Source organism: Sinocyclocheilus rhinocerous, unplaced genomic scaffold (genome assembly GCF_001515625.1).
Source record: "Sinocyclocheilus rhinocerous isolate Xijiao unplaced genomic scaffold, SAMN03320098_v1.1 scaffold284, whole genome shotgun sequence".
Classification (NCBI taxonomy): domain Eukaryota; kingdom Metazoa; phylum Chordata; class Actinopteri; order Cypriniformes; family Cyprinidae; genus Sinocyclocheilus; species Sinocyclocheilus rhinocerous.
In genome coordinates, this window is record NW_015628031.1 from 894,013 (window position 1) to 919,056 (window position 25,044).

The 25,044-nt window shown below is 36.6% G+C and overlaps 3 protein-coding genes across 4 annotated transcripts in view; all 3 read right to left on the reverse strand.

Moving 5' to 3' along the window:
- Positions 1–3,766, reverse strand: part of LOC107737190 (probable helicase senataxin) — a 32,239-nt gene extending 28,473 nt beyond the window's left edge. The window contains exon 1 of the mRNA XM_016548636.1: positions 3,644–3,766. The gene's annotated coding sequence lies outside the window, so the exon portion shown is untranslated. The remainder of the gene's footprint in view (positions 1–3,643) is intronic.
- Positions 3,767–5,809: 2,043 nt separating this feature from the next.
- LOC107737174 (dolichyldiphosphatase 1-like) lies at positions 5,810–17,090 on the reverse strand. Its single transcript, XM_016548617.1, has 8 exons — positions 16,957–17,090; positions 13,628–13,728; positions 13,432–13,516; positions 11,715–11,814; positions 11,084–11,182; positions 10,870–10,998; positions 10,683–10,772; positions 5,810–6,663 (listed from the first exon to the last, which is right to left on the reverse strand). Exons 1-8 carry the CDS (start codon positions 17,030–17,032, stop codon positions 6,627–6,629), a joined length of 717 nt encoding a protein of 238 aa, XP_016404103.1. The 5' UTR covers positions 17,033–17,090; the 3' UTR covers positions 5,810–6,626.
- Positions 17,091–19,402: 2,312 nt separating this feature from the next.
- The window catches only part of miga2 (mitoguardin 2), a 13,267-nt gene continuing 7,625 nt past the window's right edge, over positions 19,403–25,044 (reverse strand). For both annotated transcript variants that reach the window (XM_016548619.1, XM_016548618.1), the window contains exons 11-16: positions 24,876–24,962; positions 24,130–24,228; positions 23,658–23,792; positions 23,335–23,388; positions 23,129–23,245; positions 19,403–21,554 (exon numbers count right to left, since the gene is read on the reverse strand). In XM_016548619.1, the coding sequence (XP_016404105.1) occupies positions 21,348–21,554; positions 23,129–23,245; positions 23,335–23,388; positions 23,658–23,792; positions 24,130–24,228; positions 24,876–24,962 (699 nt within the window). In that variant the 3' untranslated portion in view covers positions 19,403–21,347. The remainder of the gene's footprint in view (positions 21,555–23,128; positions 23,246–23,334; positions 23,389–23,657; positions 23,793–24,129; positions 24,229–24,875; positions 24,963–25,044) is intronic.

Sequence of the window (25,044 nt, forward strand, 5' to 3'; positions counted from 1 at the left end):
TCCCGGTTCGTTTAGCCGTCCCTGGCTCTGTTGGAAGAGGTGGGCCAGAGCACGGTTCGTGTAAAGACACGATCGCAGACTTATAAGTGCAGTACCGACACCTATCTCTCAAATGGACCATTGACACTCCTAATTGAGATTGTAGATAGTGTCAAGAAGGCTAATAAATGTATTATTTAATGCAAAACAACACAATGTTTCTACTGTATATCTTGTCAATCACTCTGATATTTAGTTAAAATGAGTGCTGTCTGTCACTATCTTTAATCAGTTCTGTGAATGACTGTAAGGTATGCCACATGCACTGTAATGTTTTATATTAAATATTACATTTTCAAATGAAAATAGCAACATGATCATTTTATAAAGTATGCGTTCATATGTGTTAATGGCTAGATTTTCGCTGGAGGAAACAGCTGTGGTGTGATGAGCGGTGAACGCAGCGAAAACTTTACAGTAGCCTAACGTTAGATGGGAAACCGATTGCTTCCCCGTGACATTTTGTAAACTGTATTTATGACAAAGAACTGCACAGATGCAGATATTATAACAATCTTTCGATAAACACACACCTTGTGTCGTCTGTTTCTGTTTGAGTCCACTCGCGCTGCGCCACCGCGGTCTGCGGACTGAAGAGCACGCTGAAAGACGGGAGGAGACGAAGTCTGCCGCCGTTTTCATATGAAATTTAAAGGGGACTGAGGCGATCACGAATTCCTGCGCGGGACTGTTTTTTCAGTCCCGCTCCCGCAAGGTTCTATTACACACCCACCCGCTCCTGCTATATATTCACTGTTTGCTCACCCGCTGTCCGCTTAGAATAACCCGACCGTTCCCGCTAAATTTAGATCTCGTTTCCAGAATCTCATAATATTTTATGCAACAGTAGGAAAAAAAGTGTCACAGAAAACAAAAATGTTCTTATTTGTATTCGTCTTGTCAGAATACAATTCGTTTAACATTGACAACACAATAGGGAAAAAGTGTCGCAGAGAGAAAAGATGTCAAAATACTAAATTCGTTTAACATTTTGCTGTACACAGTAGGAAAAGTGTCGCAGAGAAAAATAAATAAATACGACATCTTTCATTTAAAATGATAGGCTAAGCAAAATATAAACAAAACCCGAGTTGAACGTCCTTCAAGGACAGCGCATCCACACTTTGCTCCATCCTTATTCTGCTCACTCACTCATCGACAACCTGCCTGTTCTGTCTGAGGGCCGTATATTTACCACGGTACAGCCAGATCCAGATCCAAGATCCAGATCCAACTCCTCCCACCTTACATATACATAAAACCCACCCGTCTCCACCATCTGATCCCTAAACCCACCCATATCCACCCCTAAACCTATCAATCTCCACCCCCTAGATGTGGATCCAACCCCGCCCCCTGGATCTTTGTTCTGCAGTGAGGGGCTACTGTTTTATTCTGGAATTTAATCCCACGGTGCAGAAAATCCGGTCGGGTCCCGCGGGAGAGCCGCAGGAATGCAGACCTCTACACCAAAATCTGCGTTCTGATTCGGTAGTACATACTGGTTACATAGGTACTGGGTTTCGGTACCCAACCCTAGTTATAATGCTATGATCGAGGCTCTGGACTCTGATTATAACTATCCCATTAAAGGCAATTTTCTCAATATGTTAATTTTTTTGCACCCTCAGATTCCAGATTTTCAAATAGTTGTATCTCGGCCAAATATTGTCTTATCCTAACAAACCATACATCAATGATAAGAATAAATCGCAGATATGCTGTTCTAAATGGACGTCGGGAACGGGATATTGTTAGACCGCCCGCTCCCGTTCAAATTACACCAGAGTTACCGACCACTACCGCGTTTTATTCGAGATGGTCTTCACTGCAGAGCACAAGAACCAGGGGGCGAGGTTGGATCCAGATCCAACTCCTCCCACCTTACATATACATAAAACCCACCCGTCTCCACCATCTGATCCCTAAACCCACCCATATCCACCCCTAAACCTATCAATCTCCACCCCCTAGATGTGGATCCAACCCCGCCCCCTGGATCTTTGTTCTGCAGTGAGGGGCTACTGTTTTATTCTGGAATTTAATCCCACGGTGCAGAAAATCCGGTCGGGTCCCGCGGGAGAGCCGCAGGAATGCAGACCTCTACACCAAAATCTGCGTTCTGATTCGGTAGTACATACTGGTTACATAGGTACTGGGTTTCGGTACCCAACCCTAGTTATAATGCTATGATCGAGGCTCTGGACTCTGATTATAACTATCCCATTAAAGGCAATTTTCTCAATATGTTAATTTTTTTGCACCCTCAGATTCCAGATTTTCAAATAGTTGTATCTCGGCCAAATATTGTCTTATCCTAACAAACCATACATCAATGGAAAGCTTATTTATTCAGCTTTCAGATGATGTATAAATCTCAATTTCAAAAAATTGACCCTTATGAAAGGTTTTATGGTCCAGGGTCCAGAATGAAAAAGAGAAAGAGACAGAAAGAAAGAAAGAGAGAGAGAGAGAAAGAGACAGAGAGAAAGAAAGAGAGAAAAAAAGAGAGAAAGAAAGAGAGAAAAACAAAAAGAAAGACAGACAGAGAGAGAGAAAAAAAAGAAAGAAAGAGAGAGAGAGAGAAAGAAGAAAGATGTAATCTGAAGGTTGTAGCTTGGTGGGGTCTTGTAACCCAAAGGTCACGGGTTCAAGTCTCAGCACCGGAAGGAAATTTATGTGGGGGAAGTGAATGAAGAGTGCTCTGTTCCACACTCAATACCACGACTGAGGTGCTCTGGAGCACATGAGCAAGGCACCAACCCCCAAACTGCTCCTCGGGAGCCACAGCAAATGGCTGCCCACTTCCCCAGGTGTGAGTTCACACTAGTGTGTGTGTGTGTGTGTGTGTGTGTGTGTTCAATACAGGTGTGAGTTCACACTAGTGTGTGTATATGTGTGCTCAAAACAGCCAAAAGATAAGACAAAAGTGTTCCCACACAGTGGAAATCTGCGTCTAATAAGTATACAAACCAAGGTCAATAATATGCCTGTTCTGCAGCCTCCATTGTATGTTTGCACAAAGATTATATTATGCATACAGCATAACAAGGGTGTATAAACTACAATAGTGTTCAGCTGCAAGTACATATTGTTTTCTATATGAACATAAGAAACTATTATTTTTTTAAATGATGAGAAACTGTATTTCTGATAGTCAGATCAGTGGCTATGAAAATCCTTTGGTTGCCTTAACGTTACTTGAATTATACGAACAGAAGAAACGAAACTGATCAGATTGCACCGTGGGTGATTTCTGTTCTGATTTACACAAACTAAAGCCATCCCAGAGTCAAGAGCGGAGAGCCAACATGCACTCACTGACCAACCATAACAATGATATCATTTAATTTACACAAATGTTTCTATTGTCCACACTATCAAGAAAGTATAAGCTGAAGTGCGTCAGAGAGCTGCCAAACAAAAGACGTCACATTAACACAGACAAAACAGAGCTTTTACTTTTTAACTCGAGGCCTCACAAAGCTATAAACACTGAGGTCCCTGCAGGAGGAAGAGTGAACTTCGTTCGCACACCACAAAGAGTCAAATGTAAACATGAGGAATGGATTCAAACGCAACCAAAAAACAACAAACGGGTTACCCGCAAAACTCCAACGGAGGAAACTTTGAGTCTTTCAGCGCTGTTTCATCTCAAATCCACAATGACACGGTTGTAAATACCTTAAGTCCACTCAACAGTGTGTTTTACATGGTCTCTTTCTCTCCGTCTTCTTGCGCTCGATTCTGCTCTCCACTAAACTCCCGCCTACCGCCGAGTCGCACTGCGGTGACGTAATGCTGGGGGCGGGTCTGTCCATTGCGCATGCGCAGCATCACAGCGCGGGATCGGCGAAAAATAAAGGGCTTGCGTTAAGACCATAAAGCTGCGCAATAACGCACAGGAGGAAGATAGTTATACAGTAATTGTTCAACGAGCAGCTTATGGAGCATATAATTTGACAAAACTGTTTAAACTTGAATTGTGTAAATTAGAATTATTGACAAGTGTCATTTAACAAAACTGAATATTATGTGGCATTTAACATAGCTCTGAATTTGATTTGATTTTAGCTTAGGTTGAAATAATAGTTTTGAATTATATTAAGCTTTTCACCAAAAATCACTATTAAAATGAATACAGTTGTGTTAATTAAATGAAAGTATTTGTACTTTAATAATTTAAAATAATATTCACGCTTTAATTTTAGTGTATATCGACACTATAGTGTTGTAGTTAATAAAATACAGTACATAGATTTCTTAAATAAATGGTGAAATAACAAAATAATTCAAACTGAAGAAAAATAACTTTTGGAATTGATAATACACAATAATAAATCAATTTTTAAATAAACGAATTTTGCTACTAAACACAAAATCAACATCCACATTTGCTCAGACGGACACAAATAAGTGCAACAGTTCATACATAAACATATTTTGTTTTTTATTCAGCCTGATATGAATTACACGTGATAAAAGAGAGGATCATCTTCGAGTTATGTAATAACCTCCCTTCCCTTTATATAAACACCCCGTCACAGACAGTTTCTACATCAACCTAAAAGAACAGGCCTCGGTACATGCTAGAGTTCAACCTGAGGTTTAGGTTCTGATTATTTTTTGTCCTTTTCGTATTTCCATTTGTCATGTAATCATGTTGTAGCAGTAGCAAAGGCGTCCATATATACTCAAAAGTGGTATTATGGGAAAATCAGAGCAGAGGTGTGAAAACCGACAACCTGCCCACATCAAATGGTTCAGAAACAGGAAAAAAAATACAATAAATGTTAATATAAAAAACTGAGCATTATTTTTCCTGTCCCATCAGAACTGCATCTTTTGAGATGTTGATTGGTATTAATAAAAAAGGAATGATGTTTTAATTATAATTTTTCCATGTCATCTGCACATGGAAACAAACATAACTGACGTAAGGCCCAATAAATCTGAAAAATGTGTTATCGGATCACAAGTCTAACACAACATAATGCAAATGGGGTTGAAACAAAAGTACATAATTCGGACTAAAAACAGGCACTAAATTTGTTCCTATGACCTAATTTTGTTCCCAGCACCATTTGAGACCAACAAATCTGGAACTAGTTGTAACAACACCATGTTCTGCAATGCCTTTATGCTCAAGACATGGGGGATACCGTCTGTCGGTGGACAAACTTTAAAACAAAAAGAGCCAGCAAAGAGCAGAAACAATTCATTATTTTAAAAAAATAGTGTTAATATGATTGGTTTAAAAGTCAAATTCATAAAGTGCAAATTATTTTAGTTTTCATTACACTTTTTATCTAAGGTGAATTATCTAAGGTGAATAACCTGCCAGGGTCATGTTTCTATGGAAGCCCGTTTCCGCCACAGAATAAAACAAATAAAACGGTAATTTCTAACTTTTTTTCCTTGCAATTCCTTTTTCAATTTCCTTGCAAAACTCCGAATTGCAAGAAATCGTCAGAGATGCAAGGAAAGAGGGAGAACTGTTTGATGTAAACTCGTTGAACTGTGAGATATAAACTTGCAATTCTTCGGAAAAAAAGTCAGGACTCTTAAGATTTCAAGTGTCAAAATTTCAATATATATATATATAAAAAAAAGGAAGAAAAAAAAAAGGCAGAATTGCGAGGTATAAACTCAGAATTTAATCATTTGTACAAAAAAGTCTGAACTGTGAGATGTAAACTTGCAATTCTTAGGAAAAAAAAGTCAGAATTGTGCTAAAAAAAAAAATTACATTCCATCGCAGAATCAACTTCCATGTGTTTCACCTCAAAATTGAAAAATAAGTATTTATTTTGCCAAAAGAAAATGAAACCATTAAGAGATTTTTACATGGTAACAATTTATGACGACAAAAAAAATATAAAATGTCTGGACACATGACGTTAATGAGAATTTGATAATAAAATGAAAATGTCACAAATGCAAACAATAAACGCCCTAAAAATAGCCTTACATTTCTTTTTTATTATTTTGGGGTGAAATGTGACCTGGACATATTTTGCGATGAGTATTTACGTCTTTTATGATATACAAACGAGCAAAAGCTATTTTTGTCCCCCCACCCTCATCTGTGCTGCATTTGCGTCTGCATTCCTCCCCTCCTCCTCCTCTCCTGTGTTTATTACCCAGCATTCCTTTCCCTGGTCCTTTTAAATAAAAGTAATGCCATGCTGATAGGTTTGTCGCGTCATAAAACTCTCTTTCTTTCACTTCCACCTCTTCCCCCCTTCACGCCGCTGTTAAGATCTTCCCTGTGAATGGTAATGAATAAAATATATATTACATTTGTCATTAAATAGTTTTTGTCTCTTGCACGGTCCGCATGCATTAGGAGCGCAGGGGCAGCCTAAGGACGGGGGGAGGAGAAGGCCATGTTGTCGTGCGAACGGTTGGGTCATGTGATAACGGTCACGTCTGCGATACGAACTCGCTCCTTTGGTCCACAAGTACACTGTTCTGCGCGTTCACATCAACCAGAACAGTCCAGACTATGAAACTCCAGTGTGTTTGTGTGTGTGTATGTGTGTGTGTGGTCCTTTCTGTCAGTTTTCACTGGGTTTCGCAGAAAATCACTGAAGCTTCGTTCCCAGCTTTCGTTGTCTGTTTCTGTATGAGAAGACGACAAAAGAAAAGTGTAAGTCAAAAGTTTAGAAGGCACTTTTTACTAGGATAACGCAACAAACAAGTTAGCCTATAACACGTCACCTATACTTAACTTATTTTAAATACCAAAATTTAATTTCATGCAAACCTGTCGCTGCAAGATTTTCCCACTAAAAATATGGAACAAATTGTGACACAAAGGAAGTGACATCATTATGGAATGACTCGTCTTCCCGTCATAGACGAGTCTCTTATCTCATTCAAATTTAAATTTTTTACACGCATTGTCATGCTAACTGCATTCAACAAGCTCAACCAGTCAAGCCTGCTAATAAAGTTATTTTGCAAAAAATTATAAAATATTTCTCTTTAATTCATGGAAGTTTATTAAGTTAACTCATTAACCTTAAGCTAACTATAACCAAAAATTCTGTCCAAAACTAGTTAGCCCCTATATAGTTTTATTACACACACACACACACACACACACAAAAATAACAAATAATAATTTAAAGTATTTTTTAAATGCTAACATTATATATAACATAATATAATAAACATAATTATAACATTATTATAACATATTTCTTTTTTTATGGCTAGGCTTTTTTTGTTTATAGATTTTGTTTATAGACATATCCCAAATTAGTTGCAAGAATTGCAAACTTCATACAAAATAAATGAAAATCAAACAAGCTCATATAATATTTAGTTTCATCTTTCATATGAACAAGGCTTTCAAATCTTATTTTGTAGCCTTCTCACTGAGGAAAAAAAAAAACTCAAGATATTTAGGTTAAATAAGGCATGTTTCATTTGATTATTTTTTAATGAATATATATATATATATATGTGTGTATGTATGTATGTATGCATGCATGTATGTATTAGGGGTGTAACAGATATATATTTATTTATTTATGATTTTTTGTTTAGAATTTTTAGGTTTATTTTAGGTTTTAGGCTAGAAAACAATGAAATATCTGTTTATATACATGTCCCATATTAGTTCCAAATAATATTAATATTAGTTGCAAGTTGTGCATACTTTCTGTCAATAGCTTTTATTTTTAAGGGTGTATTCACACCTGTCTTGTTTGGTTCAGTTGAATCGAACTCAAGTTCATTTCCCCTCTTGGTGCGGATCTTTTGGGCAGGTGTGAATACAGCAATCGCACTCGGGTGCGGACCAAACAACCGCACCGAGACCCAGCTGAAGAGGTGGTCTCGGTCCGCTTCTAAACGAACTCTAGTACGGTTCGTTTAAGACCCGACCTCGATCCGACCCAATTGCAGAAATCACGCTCAGAAACAGACAGCTCGCGCATATAGTGCTGTTGCTTGCATTTCAATGGCTTAAATCACTTGTTTTTAAACCGCAATGCTTAAAAACGCATGCAAATGACGATTTTTCGTGACCATGGCGCACAGCAATGTGTTAATAAACTAGTGTTTTCTGAGTCAGTGTTGCAAAGATGAAGTTGACAATCCTGACTCGCCATCTCCTCATTGCACGTGCCTTTAGAGAGAAATTTATCTTTACGGATTACATAATGAAAGAGTTTTTGTTTTGGATTTGAATTATTTCGTTTTGTAGTCATTTAAAGCTTTCTATAGATATATTCATCATGTCTGTAAGGAAAATATTCGCTGAGTTTCATTGCATTTATTTGAAGCGCTCCTGTTCAAGACCGAGACGGCAAGCGCATCCTATTTGTTTTCTTTATTTTACAAAAACACAACGTTTTCTTTACATTGTGAGTGCACACAAATAAAAGTAGATCCTTTACAGTTCTGAACGATGGGTTGCACTTCCTGTTTTTCCCAGCATGCTTGAGAATTTCTGTCCAATGAATGGCTGACCTTAGCACATGTGTGGTTTTGTTTACAATTTCTGGTTCACTTGCAAAAAGGGCAGTGTGAAAGCGAACCGCACCAGACAAAAAAAAAATCAACATTGTATTTGGTCCGGACCAAAGCAAGTGAACTAGCGGACTTTCCTGGTGTGATCTTTCAGGTCTTATTTTGTATCCTTTTTGGAAAGTGCCAGAAATATCTGCTGTCTTGTTGCTCAAACAGTAGAGCAATGCTAAGGTCATGGGTTCGCTTGCCAGAGAAAGCAACTGATAAAGTATGTGCCTTAAATGCAATGAACAAGGCTTTGGATAAAAGAGTCTGGCAAATGTGTAAAATGTAAATATAAATGAAATGAAAAATGAATGTGTACTACGGCTGTTGAGTATTAACTGGTCCGGACGTTATGTCTTGACTTTGACCTTTAACCCCTCCCTTAGGGATTAACCTCATGACCTTTTAATGATCTCCAGATGTGATATACCATCTGTTTTGTAATATATCTGGATTATGTGCCCTCCGGCATGAAATAAGAGAATGTTTCAATTGGCCTTTAATGATCTCCAGATGTGATATGCCATCTGTTTTGTAATATATCTGGATTACCGTAATTAACCTTTGACCTCTGCCATGAAATAAGAGAATGTTTCAATTGGCCTTTAATGATCTCCAGATGTGATATGCCATCTGTTTTGTAATATATCTGGATTACCGTAATTAACCTGTGACCTCTGCCATGAAATAAGTGTGTGTGTGCGTGTTGTTCCACTCCCCCCAACTGCCTCCCATTTTCACTCTGTGAGCTAGACATGTAAAAAAGCTCTCTGTACTCTGAGATTTTAAAATTCCGTTTCAACTATTTGCAAACCTTTTGACGCACCGCTGCCATTGTGTAAAGATGTAATTTCTCAACCTCCCTGAAAAATGCATGTCATTTTTCATTATGCTCAAAGTTTATTTTTATTGATTTATTTTATTCATTAAGCTAAGTTTTTAATACTTTATTTTCATTTCATTATAACGCTGAGAATCAGAAAACAGCCAGAATATGTCTGTGTGTGTGTGAGAGAGTGAGTTATTTTTATTTTATTGTATTTTTACATTTATTTTCTCATTTATTGTCTCCTTTTTTACTTTGGTGGTGTAATTATATTCTGTATTTTACACATCTAAAATGCTTTGACAATACTGTAACACACACGTCATGCCAATACAGCAACTTGAACTTGAACTTGAGAGAGATATATAATGCTTTGATCTCTTAAAATTGTTTATTCTTTTACTTATTTTGTATATTGTCCTTAAACCAATATCTCTTTCTCACATCCATGTAGACTGACCAAAACCCCTGTGATGGATGGCGTGCCACCCGATTCCACGCACATGTGGTCCACAGATGTCCGGACGAAAAGTTCAAAAACATACTTGAAATCTTCAATTTTGAACTTTGACACTGCCAATTTAAACAAAACTCATGTTTCACCCGCGGAGGTCGCAGGTCAACCTTGGTTATCCATCTATATTATAAACAGAAGGCATAGCACATCTGGCGATCATTAAAGGCCAATTTAAACATTCTCTTATTTCATGGCAGAGGTCACGGGTTAATTACGGTAATCCAGATATATTACAAAACAGATGGCATAGCACATCTGGAGATCATTAAAGGCCAATTTGAACATTCTCTTATTTCATGGCAGAGGTCACATAATCCAGATATATTACAAAACAGATGGTATATTCACATCTGGAGATCATTAAAGGCCAATTTGAACATTCTCTTATTTCATGGTAGAGGTCACGGGTTAATTACGGTAATCCAGATATATTACAAAACAGATGGCATAGCACATCTGGAGATCAATAAAGGCCAATTTAAACATTCTCTTATTTCATGCCGGAGGTCACATAATCCAGATATATTACAAAACAGATGGTATATCACATCTGGAGATAATTAAAAGGTCATGAGGTTAATCCTTAAGGGAGGTTAAAGGTCAAAGTCATCAATCAAAAAATTTGACATAACGTCCGGACCTAGTTACTACTCTGTTGAGTGACAAAAAGGACATGAAAGTAACATAAAATGATTATAAAAATAGCCCAGAAGACTCATGTGAAACACCCTCGGCCTGATATTTAGCAGTAGATGCTGTAGGTGAGTTTACCTGGCTTCTGATCTGGTTACTGTGTATTCAAACCACAGGATGTTGGGAATGAGACTTGTATCTCTCACCAGAAAAAACTCTGAGATTGGCCTGAGGCGAGAAAGAGAAACACAGATACTTAAAATAGAGCTCTGTGTGTGTAAGTGACTTTGTAAATGAACATCTGTGCATGTGCTTGCATCATTACCAGGCTGCTATCTTGGGAAAGAGCGGCGTCAGCACCTCTTGGGTGATAAAAAACCAAACCACTCCCATCACCATCCCGGCCACACCCCCATAAATCACCTGACTCCAGGTGTGGTACAGGAGGTAGACTCTAAGAGGACAAACATGAGCAATGCATCCGAAATACAGTAAGACTCAACTACTGCACTTACTTAAAGAAAAAAAACACTCATTACCTGCTGTATGAAACGAACAGAGCCACTGCCAGTAGAATGATGGACAGTATATGCCGCCATAACAGTTCAACACACTTGGCATTGTTCGTCTGATGCATTCTGGAGAAAAAGACAAAAATCAATCATTTTGATTCAAATATATATATTATATATTCCATTCATCAAAGAATCCTGAATCAGTTTCCACAAAAATATTGGGCAGCACAACCGTTTTCAACACTGATACTAATCATAATTGTTTCTTGAGCAGCAAATCAGCATATTAGAATGATTTCTGATATGCTGATATAAAGACTGGAGTAATGATGCTGAAATTTCAGATTTGATCACAGGAACAAATTACATTTTCAATATATTCCCATAGAAAACAGTTATATATTTTTTATAATTTTGCTGTTTTTACTTTATTTTTGATCAAATAAATGCAGCCTTGGGAGCAGAAGAGACCTCTTTCTGATACCAAACTTTTGAATGGCAATGTATAAATATAGTAATGTAAATAAAGTTATGTTTTTCTAGTAGTTTTTCCAAGTAAATAGTATTAAAACATGACTAAGAGCAGCGAGAAGTTCTCCTTTCTGTTCTTTTTGACTTTAGTAAAATGTTATAAATGAAAAAGAGAAAGTCTTACCTTAAATAAAGAAAAAGAAAAAAGTATACAACAAAAAACCAGATGAACTGAGAGTGACTGGAAGGCATCCCGTACTCTGTCGTGACTGAGGTGTGACCTCCTGTTAATGAGACACGACACACAATTCAGTAAATTCACTAAATATCAGAGATGTCAGGTACTAGTTATGAACTAACTTGTGAAGTAATAAAGAGTTAGAGTCAACCATCCCACCAAACTAAGATCTGCTTTTTTAGTGAGACAAAAATCAGAACAGCTACAAGAAACTGAGTCACGGTCCAGCGTTATTATCATCAAGTAAAAGTAAACCCAACTCTCATTACTTAAAAAAAATAAAATATTCAGCTGTTGTGAAAAAAAATATGCAACTCTGTTGAAAAAAAGGATTTTTCAAAGTTGTAAATGATTATTCAAGTGAATTTTACAACAACAATAAAAAATATATATATATATACAGTGGGTACGGAAAGTATTCAGACCCCCTTAAATTTTTCACTCTTTGTTATATTGCAGCCATTTGCTAAAATCATTTAAGTTAATTTTTTTTCCTCATTAATGTACACACAGCACCCCATATTGACAGAAAAACACAGAATTGTTGACATCTTTGCAGATTTATTAAAAAAGAAAAACTGAAAAATGCTCAGTATTTAGTAGAAGCACCCATTTGATCTAATACAGCCAACACACACACACACACACACACACATATATACACCATTTCAGTTTTTCTACTTCAAAATTACACATTTAAATCAAAGTATTACTAGTCATTTCTTGCTTGTGAAATTTACTTTCAATTGTTTTCACACCAAATGTAGCTAGTTGCCAAGGCAGCATTTTTAATTTTCATTTAGTTCAACATGAAGTACTAAAATATATCTAAAACTAAATAAACTAAAAGTAATTTAAGTAAAAATTTAATAAAAACTCTAAAACTTTAGCTAAAATTCAAGTAAAAACAGAAAATATAAAAATAAAATTTAATTCAAAATATTAGCAAGAAATATAATAGTATATAAATGATACTAAAATAACACCGTTGCAGTCACAACTGTGATCTAGATCAGTGTTTCCCAACCTTTTTTTAGTCGCGGCACCCTTTGGAAATTTTAACAAACTTGTGGCACCCTACAACATTAATTCTGTCACAATATTCATAACCTAGATTGTATTAATATCGCTGAGCTAAATTAATAATGTGCTTGAATGTGTCCTTTGAACTGAACCAAGCATGTACTAAGTATGTTATATTCTTGTGTCTTCTGTTAGTTGTTTTTAACAGATTGCAGGTGCTTTTTGTTATCAGACTGCCAAGATATGAACTAGGTCGACTGGATGGGCTGATCTCACTAAACCTCACTGAATGGTGCTGCAGCATAAAGCTTAACAATCTGGTCTGGTATCTTGACAGGTTGCAGGTCAAGCCCCAGGGTTAGTTCATGAACTACCCATTGTGTTTTTGAGCACGGTCTTGTATTGCCAGTATTGTGTCTATTGGCATAAAGTCTGGTCCAGTTTTGCAGACTATTCTGTCCAAGAACCGCCTACTCAGACCGACATGTAAATCAATAAAGCACAGTTTGTTTTGCTTCTTCATGCGTTTTGTGGCGGAAAAACTCACACGGCGGTCTACATAAACTCAGATTCTCCTATAATGATGTAGTTATGTATGAGCATTTGTTTAAACAAACAACACGCCGATGACGGTACTTACCTCCACACGGCCGAGGCTCCTGTAGAATGTGTTTGAGCAGCCAGTTTAACCCCTCGTTCATGATCAAACCTCCAAAAAAAGAGATCTGAGAGAGAGAACGCACACAAGGGATGAAAAGCGTGTAATGAGAACAAGGTAGTATGCGGTTTGGGATTTGATCCTGTACCCTGCTGGGTTGTGACGTCATGTGACTCACCGTATGTAGCTCTCGCTTAAAGACGACCAGAGTGACGAATCCGACGAGGATCGCGATGGGCAACAGGCTCATGCAGGCCAATACCTGCCCCGTCAGATCACCTGGACAAACAGACAGCGCAAGATTTAGCAATTCAGGGGCCGTTTACACGACAACATTTTCAGCCAAAAACGGGAAACTTTTTATGCGTTTTGCCTGTTCGTTTGCACAACAACGGCGTTTTGGGGACTAATGGTGCGTTCAAGTCATGTCAGATATATCGTATTTACGAGTTGAACGCACATGAACGCCACCACAAAGTCATTATTACGAGTGGGAAACTCGAAATTTTCTTTAAGCCCCGAGTTTCCGAGTTGGGGGCGTGTCAATGAGAAACATGGCGGAATCGATGGATGCTAAAGGCAAGCACGAACAAACATATACAACAATGGTGGAGTACATGGTACTGCTGTTGCTGCTCAAGAGTTTGCTAACGCTTCTTCAGCAAAGTGTGGATTTACTTCACCAATATTACAACCAACAGCAGAGACGCATCATATACAACACATAATCGTCACTTCCCTACAGGTACTGTTTACTAACAAAGTGACAGCGCCAACTACTGGCCTGGCATACGTAATACAGTGTTTTTGTCCGTTTTTCGCGGATATGTGTAAACGCGAATCGTTTTGAAAACGTTGTCGTGTATACGTGAAAATTTTTTAAAACGCAAGGGAAAAACTTTTCAGTTTTTGACTACATCGTTGTCGTGTAAACAGTCTAAGAGTCCTTCTTCTTTGCACACAGAGCCTGTCAAAACAAACTAGAGTTCCGTTCAGAACAGCTACTCTGCGGTATGCAACTGACTCATTAAACCAAACTGCCAAAAGTCAGACATATTTACACAAACTTGGATTAAAATGTTTATTTCTGAGATGGCATGATAAATGGATACTACTCAATTGAATTAAATGGTGCATTCACACCATGTCACAATTACTTTAATTACTAACAACCTGGGACATTCGACTCAGAGCTGTTCACTTCCTTAAACTCGGAATTATGCATTAAAATAGTGGAAGCACTATTAAAGTTGGAATAAAAAATTTACCCCATCTATTTTCTAAATGCATGTTATAGATCATGTTGTGAACAATTCATCCATGCATGTGTAGGCCTATCTTTTTTTTTTTTTTTTTGACATTATAATGTTTCATTAAAATTTGATAACTGGAACTTGTGGTGAAAACGATGTAAGCAGGACTTATCCAATCATTTAGTCTGCTTAAACTCCTCCCCCACAGTTCACTTTCATCTGCATCCACTTTTCAGGGCCACGCCCACATCTCAACATCCAATCAACAAACGCAGCATAGAAATAAATGCCGCCCTACATTTTTTCTATTTTGATAATCCATTACACTCTGATGTACGTCACAATACAGAACAAAATATCTGTCGCTACTTCTGTTTTTATCACAACTTAAAAGCCAAAATGTGTAATTTGAGTAATCAGTAGAAAAAACACAACACAAAAAGTAAGTGTCATTATGCAAATGTCTTAATAAACGTATAGTTTATGTAGAAGGACATTAGATAGTTATTATTTCTGTGCTCTGTATGGCGCAATTTTAAATATTATGAAATAACCATTTAATTACATTTTACAGCGGTCAGATGGTACAAATCGGAAAATTGCTTGTAAAAGTTGTGATTACAAGTTCTACGAGAATGCTTTTTACAAATATCATAATTGCGATATTTTTTGTTGTGAATGTAAACACACAACAAACAGGTCATGTGACAATAAAAGAGTCATATTATGGAACTACGTTGTTTTCCCCCCAAACTTTTTAACTATAAAACAAGATAAAAATCCAGAATAAAAAAATAAATAAATTGTTCACTGTTTTTCTGATCAAATAAATTCAGATAAATAAATACAAAAATTGGATTTCTTTAAAAAAAAAAAAAAAATTCTTGCTGATCCAAAAAATTGTTAAAAGGCAATTTAAAAATATATATTTATATAAATAAAGTTTTACATTTTTGTAGCAATGTTTTACATAATTAATAAAAACACACTTAAGAGCAGTGAGTAGTTCTCTTTTTCTTGTCAATTGTTATGACCTTTAAGATAGTCTGCATCTGTGTACTGTTTTGGTATGTATTCGATCTCTCTGCTCGTGTGTCGACATGTTTGTGTTCCAGATGGGTGTGGCCTCTGTTAACCAGCTGAATCAAATCCTTTTTCTGTTACGGCTAACCCCTAGAGGTCGTAACACAATACTGTGATTTTAAAGCGTTATAAAAAAAATGAGAAAAATCTTTCCTTAAATAGCGGGAAAAAGCCTAATAACTAAACATACAAAAAAAGAGGTCCTGTAAATTGCAAAACAGCTTCAATTCAAAGCATGAGTAAATGGACAATGATCAGAGAAATTATGAACAGATAAAGTGCAGGAATTAGTAATGAACTACACTAAAGATTAGTCCATGCATGGCAGAGAATTCCAGAAGAACTGTCTCGGATTGTATTTAAAACCTTCCCCCGAGCATAAAGCACTAAAAGTGGGCCATTTCACAACCAACAGAGAACCATTTCTCACATATGCATATATAAAGGTTGATTGCATGTCAAGCCAACATTGCATTTGCCAAACTGCACATATACAGGCTTGCTTTCTCTCGTGCATACATTATACTGGCATGTTTTACCATCTCATGCACGACAATTTAATATGCAAACATATCTAACTATGTGACGGTAGTTTAAACACGGAAGATGTTCTTGGTTTTCTTCATATGCCGTAAGCGGTTCTGCGTTTGCCATTAGCGCAGTATATTTTAGACATGTTCTAGGGTTTTGGGGTCAGTTTATATACTTCCAAATCCAGGGAGGCCCTCACGAACGACAGGACCCAGAAAGGGTGTGATGCAACCGGGATTGAACTGGATTAACCCACCAGAGCCACGAGTCTTGCCAGAAATTTACAGGAACATTTGGGTCTCATGTGCTTGTATTAGACGCATTCACCTGCATGTAGTGCTAGTATTGCTCATGAAACTATCGATTTAACCTTCAATTAGATTAATGTTTTAACAATAAACCGTGAATATTCTGAGAAACTGAGTAAGGGTACTAGGGAGCGAACTAAACCATCGCGCATGCGCACTATTTGGCAGCAGGCGTTCCGTTCCCTGCGGAGCGAAGCGCACTATTTGGCAACCCAGCCCTGGCCGTGTCCATTCAGCTGCGCGACGTGCCACAGACGCCGCGGCGCGAATAAAGCGTCGTATGATGATACGAACGGCTTTGAGGGGAAAACAACGATTTAAAATGCTCTTACCAGCCGGATACTCTACGTGGGTTAAGGATATCGACCGCCATCGAAGTGGTGCCGAGCACTGCTCTTCCGACGCCATCTTACCCGGACACCGGGCATCGGTCGTCGACCAATCAGAATGAAACGCCCCGACACGTTAGACCAATCAGAATGAAACGCCCCGACGCATTCGACCAATCAGATTCGCCGGACGCTGCTCCGACGCGCAGCCATTCACCAAGCGCTTTCTCAAAGGAAAAAAAATCTGCACGGGAACAGTCGGCCAATCAGAGGCGTGTGGCTTAGGGGATGGACCAATCAGAAAACGTTTGGCTGGACATATGAAAATTGGATTTATTCAAATGAAAGAAGAAAAATTAAGTGAATGGGGAGATCCTCTTCAATCATCTACGTAAAGGCAACCAGCGCCACACACTCACTCTGGTCCATTACATACTTTTTGAAAAACTATTACAATTCAAAAATTCAGTAAAAAAATAAAATATGTGACCCTGGAAAACAAAACAGTCATAAGTCGCTGGGGTGTATTTGTAGCATTAGCCAAAAATACATTGTATGGGTCAAAATTATTGATTTTTCTTTTATGCCAAAAATCATTAGGATATTAAGTAAAGATCATGTTCCATGAAGATATTTTGTAAATTTCCTATTGTAAATATATCAAAACTTAATTTTTGATTAGTAATATGCATTGCTAAGAACTTAATTTGGACAACTTTAAAAGCGATTTTCTCAATATTTAGATTTTTTTGCACCCTCAGATTCCAGATTTTCAAATAGTTGTATCTCGACCAAATATTGTCCTATCCTATCCTTATTTATTCAGCTTTCAGATGATGTATAAATCTCAATTTCAAAAAATTTACCCTTAGGCCTACGACTGGTTTTGTGGTCGAGAGTCACATATATGTAAAGCCTGAGACCATTTCAATTTTTTTATTATTATTTATTTATTTATTTTTAACCTGGAACTAAATCTAATTTGTTCAAGCCATTTGTGTTCACTCAGGGTTTTTCAGTGGGTTTTAAAAATAAAGGTTTTGGATTTGAATAAAACAGGGTCTGTGGTTCATTACTTGAAGACAATTTTATTTTATGTCATGAAGTACTTTTGAACAAGAATTTGAATTTGCTAATTAAGCTGCTAAATAAGGAATACAACTACCTACTTTTGAATTGGACAAAAGTTGTAGTCTGTGTTTTACAAATAGCAATCTATTATGCTTAATTAAAATGTTAAGTTTGCTTTTAAATCATTTTAGCTTAAAAAAAAAGTCACACTTTCAGCCATAGAGACTGAATTAAATGTAGCTACTAAAATGTGCCTAGGTTTAAAATGCTTTGGGTCAAAGGTCATATTCAGATGGGTTTTCCCTAGTGGCCATTGTTCCTGAGAAGTTTGATATGTAAATTATAATAATGACACGTTTTAAAGACATATAGAAAAAATAAAGACTTTATGTTGGCTAGGGAAGGCAAAATGACAATACAGTTTTCAATAATAAACTAATACAATGATTGAAACGACATTAATTTGTAAGAACATTCAAGAAAACACACACACACACACACAGGCAAGTGAAGAACACAAATACACACAAACAACAAATAAATACTTCAACAAAATAAAGACTTGATTTGCTTTCCACCACACGATTTATCCTCTTTGGCCATCGTTAGACACCCAATTCTAGCTAAAACATTTTAGACAAACCATTGTTTTTTAGTGAATTATCTGGGTGCAAAATACAACAGCTGTAGTGTAAAATAACAACCTTCTTCAATGAAAACATCTCATACAATTCCATTCAGACCTCACCTACATCTGTCTTCAATTGGGTGCTTTGCTTTGAATCAGTTATTACATGAGAAATGGCACATCTATCAGGAACGGTACCATAACTTAATATAAAAATCAGAGCATCCGTTACTGTCAGCCAGTAACTCTTTTAGCACACTGGTGAATCTTCAATAATCACATCAAATACCTATCAATAATCTTCAGATGGACCAATGCGATTCAAAAATGGGACACGGACACAATGAGTGATTGTTTCAGAGCTTTAACAACTAAAAAGAGTCGGGATAGCAGCACACGTCAAAACATTATTTCATGACGTCTTCACCCAAACTCATGCAGAATAAACAGCATTTATGGAATGATATGAAATGAATCAAATAGTTACCTTCTCCACTTATACCTTCAGTCTGGTCTTGTTGCACTAATGCAAGCATGCATATCTACATCAAGATATTTCTACAAGTTCACATTTGAACACTGAAAATAAAATTTAATTGGGAGAAACCCATTTATGATGATGAAATGTGAGGTGCACAATCTTGGTCATCCGATTAACAATAGCCAATAAATATATGTTTGGCAATTTATCACTACAAGTTATTATAAATAATTGTACCTTTGCATCCAAGTTGGTGCATATAGTTTTGATTTTAATTTAAGCAGGGCAGAGATCTAATAGTGTGTGTGCACTTGTGTATTCGAAGCACATTTAATAAGAATATATTGAGGCACAACCAATCACTCATAACCCCTCAAGTATATCATCCTTATACTTCAACTGTCAAGTTATAACCAATGTCTTTGCCACCTTTTTAAATGAGAAAAAACCCCTCAATCGTTCACATTTGCAGCTTGATATTTTAAATACGTTTACATTTCAGTTTATATAAATTACACATCTGTCCAAAAAAAAATTACATTTAATGAAACAGAAAAAATAATTCAAATGCACTAGATATAAGCTAATTAACAACTCTATTATTGTGATAAAAATAGAGAAAATTAACATCTGTATATATTTTTTAAACAAATAAAGTGCAAGACACCCAACACTGGCGGAACCAGTTTTAAATAGTCAATATGAGGAGGAAAGAAACGCTATAACAATCACAAACGCCTCCTGTGCACAATTAAGGAACATGGTCAAGTTTCGTAAAGGCTCAGCAATTTTGAGGATTGTTTTAGGCATTTCATGCATATCCATTTTAAAATGACCAGAATTTGCCTTATTTTCTAAAATTATTCGCTTGCATTTTGCTTGCTAATATATGTTTTTGCAGGTAAAATTCATGACTACATGTTTGACCAATCAAAAGGCCTGCAAGATGCTGTTCAGTTGCTTGGTTTACATTTTTCTCATGGAATGAATGCAATTTAAACACTATCAACAGCATCTGTGCCATTGTCATAGAAAAAAATGTATACTATTATAATATTTCATAGAATAAATAACTCGCAAACAAAAAACAAATCCACTTTACTTGAATCTGAGGTCATTTTCCTCATAGCCTTCAAGAGTAAAGGAATAATGCACCTTTTTGTTTGTTTTCAAAAATCACATTGGCGTCGAAATGATCACAATGGCACAGATGTTGTTAACAGAGTTTAACAACCAGAGCTTGAAGGACTGAAATTACAAGTTACAGCACATTTATGCTCTACAATTACAATTACTCTACAATTGTGACTCAATACCACTGCTGTATTGAATTTATAATGCATAATGAATATAATAGAATTGTAGGTAATTTTAGTCCTGAATATTGATGGAGGACAAAAACAAGGTGCATAAATCATGAACGAAGTATGATGACAGAAAATATAACACACCAACGGACTACTAAATATCGCTCTGATGAACACTGTGACTGATATGTTGTGAGGGTGAGAACAAATGCAACTTACAAAGCAAACCACAAGGGCTGCAGAAGCTCTCAAAGGACACAAGTGAGCTCGGCTAATGTGACACTACATCCTGTTTTACTCTTGAATGATGCACTTCCTGTGCGAGTCTCTCATCGAAACGCTCTCAAACTGCCAAAACGTGCGGAGAGACTTGCACTAAATCTCACAAATCTGTCTCGCTTCTTTCTCTCCATTGTGTTCAGTGCTACCCAAGATTCAGTACAAGACTTTACTTGGCCATTGGCACACACATCAATTGCTCAACGGCACACAAAAATCTGCAAACCGTCCCATAAAACAAACGAAACCTAGCGTTTCGGTGTAAGAGGCATCGGTCGATTCAGAAGAGCTGCAACTCAAATCCAGGCTGCAAGTTTGGCTAAAAGACGGTTTTACTCAGTTCCTCTAGGTCACGATGGAAAGAAAGTGTTTCCAAAGCGTCGGGGGGGGTTTTAAAATGAAGGTGTCTAAATAGCAGCGATGGATATTCGGTGGCAAATTTGCAGAAGCAGATCAAGAAAAGGCCTCGGTTGACCTCGGATGAGTCAGTATTGGTTTATCTGTCTAAATAATCAATGTCTTTTAAACGAATGCTCTTTATAGTCACGTTGATTGGTCGACGATGACGAATAGCTAATGAGACCTGGTGTCTTTCGAAACGAACAGGTCTAGATTAGTATTGTGCACCTCAGTCCTGCTGTCCGCTGTTGGCTTGGCAGGGGCTCTTGGGTAAAGCTCCATTGGTCTCAGGTAGACTGTCAATCCCCAGGTAACCCACCAGGATGTCCGCCCGTCTGTGGGACAGACTGAGGATGTCTTCGGCCAGAGACGGGACGGACGTGAAACGCACCTTATCGTGATCAAACATGTCCTTCAGATACTGAACAATCTGTTGCTGCGGAGATCAAAGGAGAACGTGATATTAATTCCGGGTTGTTTTGATTATGATAATAAATGATAAACCTTTACTTAGATATCACTTGATTTGACATCTTGTGAGTCTCAGTGTGTTTGAATCAACTGGTGATTTTTAGTGGATGCATGAAGTCAGGCAAGGATGCATTAAATTGCTCAAAAGTGACAGTAAAGACCTTTATAACGTTACAAAAGATTTCTATTTCGAATAAATGCAGCTCTTTTAAACGTTCAAATCATGAAAAATAAAATGTATCACAGTACCTACAAAAATATGAAGCAGCACAACTGTTTTCAACATTGATAATAAATTAGAATGATGTCTGAAGGATCATGTGACACTGAAGACTGGAGTAATGATGCTGAAAATTCAGCTTTGATCACAGAAATAAATTACATTTTACAATATATTCAAATAGAAAACACTGATTTTAAATTGTAATATTATTTCCTAATTTTACAGTTTTTATTGTATTTTTGATCAAATAAATGCAGTCTTGGTGAGACTTCTTTCGAAAACACTGAAAAATGTCAACCTTTTGAACATTTCTGATCGTTTTAGCATTTCAAACCAAACCAATATATAAAAAAAAAATTTTTTTTTTTTTGACTTTTTATGTCAAAGACTTTTTAAGACAAAGTAAAGCAAATTTAAGGAATAGATTTAATGGAACAAAATATGCCAGAATGGTTTCTAAATGTACAATGTAAATACAGCTTACAACAAATCTCCATTACTTTTGAATTCATTTTACAAAAAAGCTAAATCTGTATTTTTGACTTGTTTTCCAGTGCAAATGTCTAAAGATTCTTTATTTGAGAAGCAAAATGACTTCAAATAATACATTTATGAGAAATTCATCAAAATGAATTGAGTTTATGATTAAAACTAGAACAAAGATCTGTTCATATCTTCACTTTGTATCTCAAATCAATGTATCTTGAATTAAGGATGTCTAGATATTTGTATTGGAAAACAAAACAAAAATACTGAGGAAAACAATTTTTCTGCAGTGAATTCAACATTTAATTTACATTTATTCATTTAGCAGATGCTTTTATCCAAAGCGACTTGCAACTGAGGAATACAACAAGTGATTCATCATAAAGAGACGAATAAACACAGGAAGTGCTTGTAATACAAAGTTTCAGACGTCATTCAGATTAGTACAAGCTAGACAAGGAGGGATTAAGCAAAGTTATTTTATTTATTCATTTTTTCTGATTCCATGACTTTATAAATGTAAGATTTTCTGCTCCAACTGAACACCTTTTTAGACCTTAATTTATGGTTGTGTGAATTTTAAGACCTTTTTAAAGGGGTCATATGATGTTGCTAAAAAAAGAACATTATTTTGTGTATTTGGTGTAATGAAATGTGTTTATGCGGTTTAAAGAAACCCTGTATCTATTCTCTGACAGGGTTCACGATCTGATCGCAGGCATCAGTGTGTCACAGAGAGCAGATTAGCATCAGATTATGTGTTGATCTGGATTACAGGTGTTTCTGGATCACCGGGAGGGTTAGTGAGGAGAACACTGGGAACGTCTTACCTTGAATATGGTGCACACCTCACTGAGGTGCTGCCGGGGGCCCAGAAACCCGAAAGCCAAAACTGGACTCACATGTTCAGAGATGGCATAGAAATGGGCAATAAAACCATCGGGAACCTGAGCAACAAACACAAAACAAGATGTGTGATCTGATTCTAGACATGGTTTTTACAGATATAATGTCAAGTTTTGTTTTTCACACTCACCATTAACAATCTCCTTTTGGCTTTTAGCACAGACCAACAGGCTGTAGCCAATGCCTTATACAAACAGAGAGACACAGAAACAGAAATTAAGAAATACAGAGACCGATCAAGACACAGACATCAAACACTAAAAAATGTTTAGTTTTTTTTTGGCTTCTTTAAAAACACATTTTCCTAAAGAAATTGAGAATAAAAACTCTTGCGGCACTCAAGAAATTATTTTATTCTCCTTTTTGGTTCTAAATGGAATGTGGGTTTTTTTTCCCCCAAATGTGTAGATCCAATATGTTTGGATTCAAGTCAGAGCATTAACATTTGCGTACCGTCTCTTTGAAACTGTCCGAGAGCCATCGGTTCCTCAGGACCGCGACCACTGAAGACGGAGGACTTTCCAGATCTTCAAACGCATCCATGAGGATAAAGTCCAGCACAATGTCAAAGAAGTTCATACAGACCACCTAGTGCAAAGTCAAAGGTCAAACCTCTAGAAGGCCAAATTGAGAGCCAGGAAGTCCAGAAGAATCAGTGTTATTTATATATTATTATAGTATTTATTAATATTTTAAATTTGCAGAATTGCAGAAATTTTTGTACTTCAACTTCAACTTCTTTTATTTCGAAGTTGACATTTTTCATCTAATATTTATATTTTATTTTATTTAAACTAAGTATGTTTTAGTTAACAATAACAACAGTGGAACAGTCAAGAAGGCCAGCTTGCAATCAGACTTTAACACACAGAATATGGAAAAGGATGGCAAAGGAAGGAATGACAGACAGATAAACAGGACAAACCCCTCGTCCTTCCAGCTCCATCTTGGTGACGGGCCACGTCTCTTCTCTCTGTGTGTACTGCAGCATGTCTTCATAACTCTCCAGAAACGCCTTCGGACTCTAAACATTCACACACACATGCAAAAGTAGATAATAAATCCAAATAAAATGACTGTTTTTACTTTATAAATGACTGTTTCTAGTCATATTGTGCACAATTTGTCAATGCATGTTGTATTATGAAAAAACGTTACAGAAATGACAGTCAAAAGTTTGAAATAATTAAGATTTTTAATACTTAATAGTTTCTTCTGCTCCCCAAGGCTGCATTTATTTGATGGAGAAAACAACAGTAAAAACATTAATATTGTGAAAGACTGTTACAATTCAAATTAAGTTTTCTTTTTGAATATATTTTAAAATTGTATTTATTCCTTTGAAAGCAAAGCTGAATTTCCACAAAATATTTAGCAGCACAATTGATTTCAACATTGATAATAATCAGAAATGTTTTTTTGAGCAGCAAATCAGCATATTAGAATGATTTCTGAAGGATCATGTGACACTGAAGACTGCTGAAAATTCAGCTTTGATCACAGGAATAAATTACATTTTACAAAATATTCACATAGAAAACAGTAATAATATTTCACAATATGACTGTTTGTACTGTAATTTGTGATCAATAAATGTTGCCTTGGTGAGCAGAGGAGACTTCTTTCAAAAACATAAAAACATTTTAATTATTCCATTAATTTTTGATGCACCTTGTTGGCTTTGGCCAGGAGTCCCAATATCATCTGCTTCCCTGTATCCATGAAGAACATCCTGTGTGTTTCATCCAGCAGCAGCACCTACAGATACAACAAACACACACAGATCTCACCAACAGCCCGTTCCGTGTGTGTGTGTGTGTGTGTGTGTGTGTGTGATCGT